General features: G+C 47.4%; 1 protein-coding gene across 2 annotated transcripts in view; it reads left to right on the top strand.

Annotated features, from left to right (window-relative positions):
* The first annotated feature begins 3628 nt into the window (after positions 1-3628).
* The window catches only part of Coro7 (coronin 7), a 63778-nt gene continuing 55166 nt past the window's right edge, over positions 3629-12240 (top strand). The window contains exons 1-3 of one of the 2 annotated variants that reach the window (XM_021632418.2): positions 3629-3820; positions 6694-6790; positions 8072-8146. In XM_021632418.2, the coding sequence (XP_021488093.1) occupies positions 3761-3820; positions 6694-6790; positions 8072-8146 (232 nt within the window). In that variant the 5' untranslated portion in view covers positions 3629-3760. The remainder of the gene's footprint in view (positions 3821-6693; positions 6791-8071; positions 8147-12240) is intronic. The other variant, XM_060364085.1, reaches the window with a different exon arrangement.

The following is a 12240-nucleotide window of genomic DNA, read 5'->3' as shown; positions in this document are numbered from 1 at the left end:
GAGGATCAGGAGTTCAAGACCATTTTCAGCATATATAGCAAACTCGAGACACTCATGATAACTAGACTCGAGACTGCATGATAATCTATCTTAGAGTTAGGTCCAAAGGAAACTCTAACTCCCCGAACTCCAAAGGGCAGTACAAATATCCAGAACTGGACCATAGGAGGACTTCTGGTGGTTAGATAAACACCAGCCGGGCAGGCAGTAGTGGTGCAGGTATTTAATCCCAGCACTTGGGAGGCAGAGACAGGTCTACAGAGTTCGAGGCCTGATCTACAGAGCGAGTTCCAGGACAGCCAGGATTATGCAGAGAAACCTTGTCTCTTGAAAAAAAATGAACAAATAAGAAGAAATAAAAATAGATAAATTCCAGAATTTCTCAGGAACTTGTGAAGCTGGTTCCCCTTTACCAGGAGGAGTCGTTTCCCTTATTACCGGCATAAAGGCAAGTGGCCTTCTGTGATGCCTATTAGCATTCCAAAGCACATCTGATTTCCAGGTGCCTACAGTATTACAAGTACCTGTAACACACTTCAGAGTCCATGCTGGCCCTTCCTCTTCATCTACTCTAAATTCTCCCAACTCATGAGTTTCCCTTCCCACAGCTACTCATTTTCTTTACATATCACCATTCTGTTTTCAATGTTTCTCTCTGTCTTCCTGTTGGTCTCCATGTCTGTCTGTCTGTCTTCATCTCTCTATCTGTTCCTGCTTCTCTCATGACCAGATCCAGCATACTATGGAGCACTCATGCCATCAGTTATACAAAAGTAACTTTAAAAAACTGCTATCCGAGCTGGGCAGGTTGTTGACCACTTGTAATCCCAGCACTTCGGAGGCAGAGGCAGACAGAGCTCTGTAAAATCAAGGCCAGCCTGGTCTGCAAAGCAAGTCCAGGAAGTCACAGCTACACAGAAAAACCCTGTCTCAAAAAAACAAACAAAACAAAACCCACACAGAAACAAACAAACAAAACCCCCTGCTATCAGAAAGTGTTGAAGTTTATGCTTAAGCCTTAAATTTAGTTTATGTAACTGAAGATGAAGTTAGAAAGCTAGACTGGGCCTGGGTGAAAGTTAAAATTTCAGCATTCTCCCAAATAAAAGGAAGGCAACTTGACAGCTCATGAATGGGTTTAGGATAATCAATGGAGACACACACACACACACACACACACACACACACACACACACACACCACTCCTGTCTCCCTTTAATCTCAGCACTCAGGGAGGCAGAGGCAGGAGGATCCCTGTGAGTTTGAGGTCAGCCTGGTCTACAAAGGGAGTCCAGGACAGACAATGCTACACAGAGAAACCCTGTTTCAAAAAACAAGCAAACAAACAAAAAAATCCTGTCTCGAAAAACCAACAAAAATAAAGAGTATGAGCTCTTGGAGTCAGAGTGCTCAAACACCAGGCCCCACTGTGTGTCCTACAACTTTATTTATCCTTATATTGCCCAGGGTAGCTCCAAACTAAACTGTGGACTCCTCCCACTCACCCTTGAAAACTTCTAAGATTACAGATGTGTACCACCTAGCCCTGCAAGAATCACTTTTATTGGCGCTAGAGAGATGAATCAGCAGTTAAGAGTTCTGGCTGCTCTTCCAGAGGATGGGAGTTTGATTCCTGTACCAGGGAGCTCTTGACAACCTGTAACCTAGTTCCAAGGGTTGCAATGCCCTCTTCAGCCTCCACAGGCGTCTTCACACAGGTGGTGCACACACAGATGAGCAGGCAGGAACACACACCCCAATAAAAGTAAATGGCTTCGCAATTAAGGAGCACTTGTTCCACTTATTCTTGCAGAAGACCCAAGTTTGGTTCCCAGCACCCATAAGGCATTTCACTACTGTTCATAACTCCAATTTCAGAGGATCCAACGGTTCTGACTCAAGTTCTCATGTTTGCAGAGCAAGCACAATTACCCACAGAGCCATCTTCCCAGTCCTGCCTCTTTTCTTTTCTTTCTTTCTTTTTTGTTTCTTTCTTTTGTTCATTCTTTCTTTCGTTCTTTTTTCTTTCTAGCTTTTTTGAGATGGGGCTTAGTATCTGAGGCTGTTTGACAATTCACTATGCAGCCCAAGCTGGCCTCAAATTTGTTATGTAACCGAATCCAGCACTGAACTCCTGATTCTCTGTGTCTCTCTCTGTTGGATTTACAAATATGCACAACCATCTCAGGCTAGGATATCCTTTGAGTTTAAATATTTTTCCTTTATTTTTATTTTAGGTATATGGGTGTTTGCCTATATATCTGCAACACATGTATGCAGTGTCCTTGGAGGCCAGAGAGGCTATTGAATCCCCTGGGACTGGAGTTACTGGCTATTGTGAGCCACTATGTGAGTGCTGAGAATGGAACAAGAGCCCTCTGGAAAAGCAGCCAGTGCTGTAAGTGCTGAGCCATCTACACACACACACAAACACACACACACACACACACACACACACACACACACATTTTTGGCAGTGGGCAGCAGCTTCCTATGCCTTCTACTCTCTCTCTCTCTCTCTCTCTCTCTCTCTCTCTCTCTCTCAACAATGAAGCCCAGAACTATGTAGACCAAGCTGGTCTTGAACTTCTGATCCTCCTCCTGAGTGCTGAGGCTATAGGGCTATGCCTTCTATCTATTTAATACAGTGTTGGGGGATGGAACCCAGGGCTTCATGCATGCCTGGCAAGCATTCTACCAACTGAGCTACATCCCCAGCTAAAATCCCTTTTAAAGGAAAAAAAAATGATGATCACAGATATTGAAAATAAAGCTATATATCTCTAGTATGAAAATATAGCATTATGAAATGTGCATTTTTACCCAGGCAGTGGTAGTGCAGGCCTTTAATCTCAGCATTTGGGAGGTAGAGGCAGGCAGATCTCTGAGTTCAGGCCAGCCCAGTTTACAGAGTGAGTTCCATGACATCTCTACATAGAGAAACCTTGTCTCGGAAAATTAAAAAAATAATAATAATAATAAATAAAAGTACATTTCTATTTAAACGCCCTTTAGTGTGGATGATTATCACTCAAAATGCTGAATCTCTTGTGTCTCTCACAAGAAAAAGCTTTTAAAAAACGATTTATTGTTTTTTATGCATTTTGCTTGTATGTATGTATGTATGTATGTATGTATAGCATATGTATCACTTGTGCCCAAGGAAGTGAGATAAGGGTGTCAGATTTCCTGTGACTCGTGTTACAGACAGTTGTGAAACATCATGTAGCTGCTGCAACCAAATTTAAATCCTTTGGAAGAACAAAACACAAGAGAGAGATTCTCAGAGGTCCTTACTGTTATGAGGCCAGCTGCTTACCCTCAGTTTCTAGTCTAGTTAATCCTGTCCAGCTACTTGAGGAAGTACATAGTGGCACAGACCGCACCCGGGTCATTGAAAATCCTCGGGGACTAATCGCGCGGCAATCGAAGAGTGGTCTCTTTGGGAAAGGCTGCTGAGGCTCACGTGACCTCCGACCGGAGCAGTAGTCCCCAAGGCATCAGGGTGTGATTTCTCGGGGCCGCCCAGCAGCTATTGGCCGAGAGGCGGGGCTAGCGGCCGGCTCGCGGAAGAAGAGCGATTCGGGGCGTGTCCAGGCGGGCCGCAGTAGCTTCCGATTGGTTAGCAGCGTGTCGGGGCGTGTCCTCTCCAAACTGAGGACCGGTGGCCGTCTGCAAGAGTACGGAGTGGCTTCTCAGCGTGCACCTGAGAACAGACGCCCCTAGTCCTCGAGTCTGCACTTGTTCTGTCCCAGCCGCCATGAACCGCTTCAAGGTGTCCAAGTTTCGGCATATGGAAGCCCGGCCGTCCCGCCGAGAGGTGAGCCAGGCCCGCGGATCCCACTCCCTGATGACTGACATCCCCCTGTGCTTGCTTGCACGGTGGTGCACACTCTGGGCTCCGAAGACCCTCACACCGCCCCGCCCGCCCCGAGCTTTCCACCCGGAACCGCTTCCTTCAGCTGAACCCAGAGTCCAGGCCGCCCCTTCACTGTCTAGAAGACAGAGTCCGGAGCTCTGGTGACGCGCCCTGCCTGTTGGGTAATCCCAGAGTCGGCCTGGCCGGTTAGCCTCGCCCTGGGACCCACGGGAGGCCTCGCAGCCCACCCTTTCTCTACCAGGCCTCTGCTTCCGGTTGGCCTTGCTAGGAGCTAGGCTGGGAAGCTGCAGACACCAGACTTCTCCTCTCTGCTGTTTAGGATCGCCCCTGCCTGGGGCCGGCCTGTGGAAGAGATGCATCTCTTTTTCGGGTCTCAGTGAGAGCGAGGTGTCATCTGGAGAGGGAGCCCCTGGGCCAGGCAGGCTTCCTCCCTCGGGTTTCCGCTTGCTCTTCCTCCTCAGCTGGTGCAAGCTCTTCCTTTACTGGGGTGATGCTACAGGCTGCAGTTGGGGCCTGGAGAAGCTAGAGCAGGTGGATCGCAGAGGAAGTGTCGAGAAAGACAGCACGCTTGATGAAGCACTGGCCTATCGCTCCCTATGCTATTTGGAAAACCCTGGGATGTCTTCCGATAATTGGGCTTAGGAATTGACCTCTAGTGACCTGGCAATGGCCCCAAACAAGTTATGACAGCCATGCTCCATTTTCATTCTCTGGACAGTAGCCTTTCTCTACCTACTGCCCAGCCTCTCTAGCAAGTACAGTGAACATTATGGCATTTCCCCTTCCCTGTCGCACTTAACAGCCTCAGGAGGAAGATGGCCAACAAGCACAATATAAATGCATTGAAGAACAAGAACACACAGGGGTGTGTGGGTGGGCCGTGATGTAGAGTGATGAAGTGGAGGTTAACTTAATAGCATTGTGGAAGACAGTGCCTCTGGAGGTGGATTTAAAATGAGCCAGCAGGGTGAGAAGTAAGAAAAGCCCAATAAAGAAAAAGAAAGTGGACCCAGGGTGGACAGAGGGCATTAGCCAGGCAAAGCATGGTGACAGATGATTACAGGGCCGTCCTGCGTAGGGAGAAGTTGAGTTTTGTCATGAGGACAGTGTGGAGCTTGAGAGGAAGTGTTTAGTATTTAGATTTGCATTAAGACTGTTACTACTAGGAGTGCAGTAATTACTACTGGAAGGGTCTAGAGAGATTTTCAGGGGCTCTGTGGCTTCTTGGCCCGGGGAACCAGGGGTCTCAGGGAGTGCTTCAAACAGTTTATGCGATTGGAGGTGGGAAGAGCAGGCTATCTGTTCTCCTTTAAAAAGCTATTGTCCATACAGTAACCGTGAATCAGGAAGGAAAAGTATCGCATGCTACTGAAATGTGTGTTATTGAAAGTGGACAAGAAAATAGGAAATTTAGGCAGTGTTGCTGTGTGGGTGCGGTAGCAAGGGGGAGGCAAGAAGGATTGTGGAGCGCTTTAATACCAACAGAGGATGGGGACCTTGCTGGTCTGAATTGCAGGGCAAAAGCTCTTCTTCTCTGTATGTGGGGGTGTTAACATCATTGCCTTTTCACTCGTCCAGAGAGTTGGAAGAGCATGACCTGAGGAAGCCAAGGCTTTGTCTTCTCCCTGCTGAGTTGGATGTGCGAAAGGGGTCCTTGGGCCCTTCGAGAACCCTCAGCAGAGTAGCTGCAGAGGCCAAGCCCGTCTTCTGTGAGGTTGTCACTTCTTTGTCACCTTCCCCCTCTTTGAACTGAAATATTCCCCCTACAGACACTCTGTACTTCCTCTGACAACCTCCTCCTTATTAGGAAACTGATTTGCTGAATAGAGTCACCCTCCTAGCTACTCAGATTATTTCAAGAACATTCAGTATTTTTTACGGGACTGATTCCTCTGACAACCTCCTCCTTATTAGGAAACTGATTTGCTGAATAGAGTCACCCTCCTAGCTACTCAGATTATTTCAAGAACATTCAGTATTTTTTACGGGACTGAGTGGGACAGACCCAAAAAAAATCCAAATCCATATCCAAAGAAATATATGTCTAACAGCACAGCTTTAAGGTGGAGCTCCCTAGGGCTGAGGAAATGACTTTTTAGTAATGGGTGCTGTGCATACATGAGGACATGAGTTTGATTTCCAGGACCTAGGTGGTGGTGTGTGCTTATAATCACCACACACTTGCACAGACAGGTGGACAGCTGGAGCTCACTAGCTAGCCAGCCTACCTGACTTTGTGAGATATAGACTCAGGGAAAGACCCTGTATCAAAAAACAAAGTGGTGGGTACTGTGGAATGACACTGCAAGTTCTCTTCTGGCCCCCACATTCATGTGTACACCCATATATACACACAAATACACACGGAGAAGATGGAGTCTCATAGAATAGGGCCCTTTCTAGGCATGAGCAGAGCAGAGATCTGACACTAACCATGTTTCTTTTTATTTTAGGATTTATTTATTTATTAGTTATACAGTGTTCTGCCTGCATGTGAGCCAGCAGGCCAGAAAAGGGAACCAGATCTCATTATAGATGGTTATGAGCTACCATGTGGTTGCTGGGAATTGAATTCAGGACCTTTGGAAGAAAAGCCAGTGCTCTTAACCTTTGACCCATCTCTCTAGCCCCCATGTTCCTTTTTTTGAGACAAGGGTTTCTCTGTGTAGCCCTTGCTGTCCTGGAACTCACGTTGTAGAGCAAGTTGGTCTTGAACTCAAGAGATGTGCCTGCCTCTACCTGGAGTGCTGGAATTAAAGGTGTGTACCACCACTGCCCGACCACTAACCTTGTTTCTTATTCTTCATTTGCAGGCCTGGATCAGTGACATTCGTGCTGGAACTACCCCCACATATGGGAACCATATCAAATCGAGCTGCAGCTTGATCGCATTCAACTCTGACCGTCCAGGTAAGGAGGCAAACATAGAAGAAAAGGTTCAGACATTGTCAGCATAGATAGGGTGAAGAAGCAGGGCAAGCTCCATTCACACTGGAGAGTTGGAATGGCCTGGACTGGGGGGAGGGCAGGCCTTAGATTCCTACCAACGGTTCAACATAGCACAGTCAGACAGATTTTGCTTGTATGTAAACCATGGTGGTGGTTCTAGCCCGACAGGAAAGAAAGTGGTGTGTCCCTTTTCAGCCATCCCACAGACAATTCCCCTCCTAGTATTTGGACCTCGGGTGGCTGGGACTGATTACAGTGAAGATTGGAAAAGTCCTTTGGCCATGTGCGGTACAGTGTGTCTGTTACCTCTATACTCCAGGAGGCTAGAAGATTATGAGATGCAAGCCAGCTTGAGCTGCATAGACCCTGTCTCAAAGAAAGAAACAGAATAAAACAAACAAAACAGAAAACCTTGAAAAAACAGAAAAACTAAAGAAAACAAAGTAAAGCCCTTATGTTACTTGGGGCTCTCTTGACTTCGTATGACAATACAGACAAACCAACTTCAGCACAAGATAAATACCTTTTTGGCTAATTAGGGATTTTAGGCAGAGCTGGATCCAAAAGTTCACAAGTGCTCTACCTCCACCCTTTACCCCCACCCCACCCCCATCCCTTTAGTATCTTTCAGGTAGAGTCTCACTTTGTAGCCTTACATGGCCTCCAACTTGCAGTGATCCCCTTGCCTCAGCCTCCCAGGTGCCGTGATTATGGGTGTGAACCTCCTCACCTGGTTTCCAGTTTCTCTCTTGGTCCCTCACCTCTGCTACTTTGGGGTGCTGGCTTCCTTCTCTGGTGAAGACAGGAGGAGTAGCAGCTGATACCCCAATCTGACCTCTTATATGATATACAGTGTGAGAAAGAAAACATCTTCTTCCAGGGACAGATGGTTCATTCAGGCTGGGAAAGAACCTAGGTCCCTTGTGTATCAGGGGGAAAAGTGACAACTGATAGAGGCTTTCTGGAGGTCACATGGTTTGGGATCTGGTTTTCTGGAGTCCTTCAAAGGGAGATAAGTGCAACCATTACAATGTTTGTTTTTCAAGATGTATTTATTATTTATACTGTATTCTGCCTACCTGTATGCCTGCAGGCCAGAAGAGGGCACCAGATCTCATTATAGATGAGATGAGCCAGGATGTGGTTGCTGGGACTTGAACTCAGAACCTTTGGAAGAACAGCCAGTGTTCTTAACCTCTGAGCCATCTTTCCAGCCCTACCCCTGTCTTGTTCATTTAACAGGTGTATTGGGTATCATTTCTCTGGAAGGCCGTGGAGAGAACAAGAGGCATGTGAGCTACCTTGGCTGCCATTCAGGTGAGTGGTGCTTAATGATGGAAGCCTGGGACCGAGGATTCATACGTGCTTGGTCCCATTGCCTGTGGCTGTTGTCCTCACTGTGTGTTCTGCAAGGTACTTGCTGTCAGAGGCTGCACCTGGTTTGGAATTCTGGCCTGGAGGAGGCAAGCTGGTGTTCCAGTTCATCCGGGTGGCAGAAGGGTGTGCCGTGTCAGTCCTGGGCTCCTAGATATCTTTGCTGAGGACATGGCTACACACACTCACTCCATACAGCTCCTAACCCTGCATGTCCTCATTTCCAAGCCCCCTTCCCAGCCAGGCTGCCAGAAGCCACTCAAGAAAGTGGCTCTGCTGGCCTGTGGGGTGGAGATGGGCCCTTATAAAGGGCTTTTGTCCGCTGCAGCTGCTTCTGGGGGTCCCCAGCAGCTTGCCTGGCAGAATGCCTGCTTTGGGGAATGTTTGCTATCCCCGAGGCATTGGCCTTGCTGGCTTAGTCTTTATAGCTGTAGCTGCTATGGGCTAGCTCTCTTGTTGAAGACCTGGGGTAAAAAAAAAGAGGATAAATCCTTAGTCCTCAGGCAGGGTGAATAGAGGGAGAGCTGGAGGTAGAGGTGCTGCCCATTGTCAGTTCTGATGATGATGACTAAGGTCGTTAATAACAAAAGCCAAGGTTTATGTAGAGTACTCTGGGTGTTTTCCAATTTAAATTTGTTTGTTTACTTGTTGTTTTTCAAGACAGGGTTTTTTGGGCTGGAGAGATGGCTCAGAGGTTAAGAGCACTCACTGGCTGCTCTTCCAGAGGTTCTGAGTTCAATTTCCAGCAACCACATGATGGCTCACAACCATCTATGAGATCTGCCCTGTTCTGGCCTGCAGATATAAATGTAGGCAGAATGATTTATACATAATAAATAAATCTTAAAAAAACTTTTCTATCTGTCCCAAAGATGCAATACTATGAGACCTCTGTGGCACACTCTGTACTGGCAATTAAAGGAAAAACAAAAACAAAGCAAAACAAAAAATCAAGATAGGGTTTCTCTGTGTAGCCCTGGCTGTCTTTGGACTTGATCTGGCTGGTCTTGAACTCAAATATCACCGTGCCTTTCCCTGTGAGTACTGGGATTAAAGGTGTGCACCAATATCCCTAGCTGAATCTAAATTTTGTATAAATTTTTTATGTGTATGAGTGTTTTGCCTGCATGTGTGCCTGTGTATCACATTCATGCCTGGTGTTTGAGGAGGCCAGAAAAAGGTAGCAGATCCCTTGAGGATGAAGCTACAGATGGATGTGAACACCGTGGGGATTGGGAATCGAACCTGGGTCCTCTGAAAGAACAGCAAGCAGTGCTCTTAACTGCTGAGCCATCTCTGTAGCCCACAAATCCAAACTTTGAAAAAGAGTTTTGAGATGTCATTTGGATAGCACACACAGTGCTTGTTTTAAGCGGATAGTTGATTTTTGTGTGTGTGAATGGTGGTTTTGCCTGAATGGTGTTGGTTGTGCCAGTTTTCTAAAGTTACAGCTACAGGTACCAGCATCTCGTTTCTGAGACCTCTGTTTATTTGGATCCCCTTCTGGTTAGAAGCCTCAGCACCGCAGTCCTAGGCAGCCATCTTTACTCTCTGCTTCTAAAAGATCTGTGCATTATTTTCGTGGGCATAGCCATCTGGAAAGCAAACTGTTGGACCACAGCCAGCCGGCTCAACTCCTCCTAAGGCAACACATCCAGCTGCACCCCCAATCGTGGAAGGCTTCTAGGATTCACCCCGCAAACCTCTTTTTGACTTAAACAGCTGGAGTTGATCTCAAGTTTTTACTGAGGAGGAGAATATGGCAGTGCAGGAACCAGAGCTGAAAGGGTTAACTGAGCTGGCAGTATGGGGTGGAGAGGAAACGCGGAGGGGAGCCGTAAGGATAGGGCTGTGGGTGGAGCAACAAACCAGCAAGAGGTCCCACTGCTGTCCTCTGGGCTTCCTTCATGTGGGGCAAGCAGTGCTGCTTTCCTTCTAGTCAGGGGAGACAAGGACAGTGAACATAGACAGGCGACCCTCGGATCCGAGCCAGCAGGATCAGGCAGTAAAGAAGGCAGCTGGCATCCAACAAGGAATGAAATGTAGTAATGAAACTGGGTCAGAGTAGTGCACCTTTACTGAGTCCTTGCATACATAGATCTCCCTGAATTCTCAGGACAGCCCAGCAGTTAGTACTGCAGTAATGTTCCAACTAGAAAAATGAAGATAGCAAAACCCAAAGGGTAAGAAACATGCTAAACAGCTAAAAAAGAGTGGGCTGAGGGTTTGTTCCAGCCAGTCTTACTGCAGAACAGGTACTTGCCAGTCTGGTATTGTGCTGTCTTTCCTCAGCTGGAACAGCAGTAGGTCCCATGGCCACCCCAGCTCCCTACACCCCAGGCTGCTATAGGTGCCCCTGTTGCTCTGCATCTCTGACTACTGGGTGGCCCAAGCAAACATGCCCCAAGATGGAAAAGGCACAGGGCAGGGAGCCTCCAAAGGCAGAGCAGTAGTCAGACGTAGTGTTCTAGGGTCTCCCATCATTGGTGCCCGTGTGGGCCAGAATGGCACTCCATGTACCTGGAACAGATGCTTTACCCTGTGAGACTCTGTGTCTCGCTGAGTTAGAGCCTTAGCCTCTTTATATTTCCTAACTTAATTTTTGAGACAGCCTCTCATTGGGTTGCCTAGGCAGGCTTTAAACTTTTATTCTTTCTGTCCCAACCTCCCAAATAGCCAGAATTATAGACTTTAAGATGTATGCTGTCAGGCCCAGTTTAGGGGCGCTCTGGGGAGCTAGAGCTCAGTTACACAAAAGGACAGCCTGCTGTCAGGGCTCCTACAAAGGAAAAACTCTAAAGTCGCCACTGCCCCAAAGCTACAGACAACAGAAAGTTGCCCACAGACCACGGTCCCAGCTTCTGCTTAGGGTGCTGTGTTGACAGGGGCTTACCACTCTCCAGACATCGCCAACTTGGGGCAGTTTCCTCGTAATAAAAAAGCATCAGGAGAAGACATGCTATCAGGCGCATCTAGATCCTGATTCTGGTTCTGAGCCTTAGGTGTTTTAACCCAAAATGTGGGTTATTTTTGTCTGTTTGTCTGTCTGTCTGTCTGTCTGTCTATCTATCTAATCTATCTTTTTGTTTTTCCTAGACAGAGTTTCTCTGTATAGTCCTGGCTGTTCTGGAACTCACTCTGTAGACTCAGGCTGGCTTCAAACTCAGATCTGCCTGCCTCTGCTTCCTGAGTGTTGGGATGGGTTACTTTTGTTTTATTATTGTTGTTATTATTATGTGTGTATGTGAAAGAGAGACAGAGTGTTGAGGTGCACATATGTCATGGCATGTTGGAGGTCAGAACAGACAACTTTCAAGTTGGTTCCCCTTCACCAGACGTTCTAGGGATCAAAGCTAGGTCATCAGGCTTGTGTGGCAAGTGCTCTTACCTGCAAAGGCATCTCACAGGCCCAGTATAGGTGATTGTATAACTACTACTGATCTGTGGAGGTAGAGGCACTGTGCAGACTTGATGGTATGAGTTTTTTAAAGCAGGGCGGGGGGGGGAGTTGGTTGGAGAAATAGCTTACCAGTTAAAAGCACTTGTGGCTCTTCCAGAGGACTAGGGTTCAGTTTCTGTCACCTCATGTGGGCGTTCACAAACATCTGCAATTCCAGTTCCAGGCGACCTGATGTCTTATTTTGGTCTCTGTGGGCCTCGGGCACACACAGTGGTATATAGTCATAAATGTAAGCAAAGCACCTGCATGCCTGATAAAATTCAACATTAAGCTTTTTGCCAAGATGGCACCAAAAGTGAAGAAGAAAGCTCCTGCCCCTCCCAAAGCCGAAGCCAAAGCGAAGGCCTTGAAAGGTAAGAAATCAGTGTTGAAAGGCATCCACAGCCACAAAAAGAAGAAGATCCGCACGTCACCACCTTCCAGCAGCCCAAGACCCTGCGGCTTCAGAGGCAGCCTCAGAAGAGTGCGCCCAGGAGAAACAAGCTGGACCACTATGCCATCATCAGGCTTCCCCTGACCACCGAGTCAGCCATGAAGAAAAGAGAGGACAACACACTTGTGTTCGCTGTGGATGTCA

Source organism: Meriones unguiculatus, chromosome 11, assembly GCF_030254825.1.
Source record: "Meriones unguiculatus strain TT.TT164.6M chromosome 11, Bangor_MerUng_6.1, whole genome shotgun sequence".
In the NCBI taxonomy this organism is placed as follows: Eukaryota; Metazoa; Chordata; class Mammalia; order Rodentia; family Muridae; genus Meriones; species Meriones unguiculatus.
The sequence above is the reverse complement of the archived record's forward strand: the minus strand, read 5'-3'. Positions and strand labels throughout refer to the sequence as shown.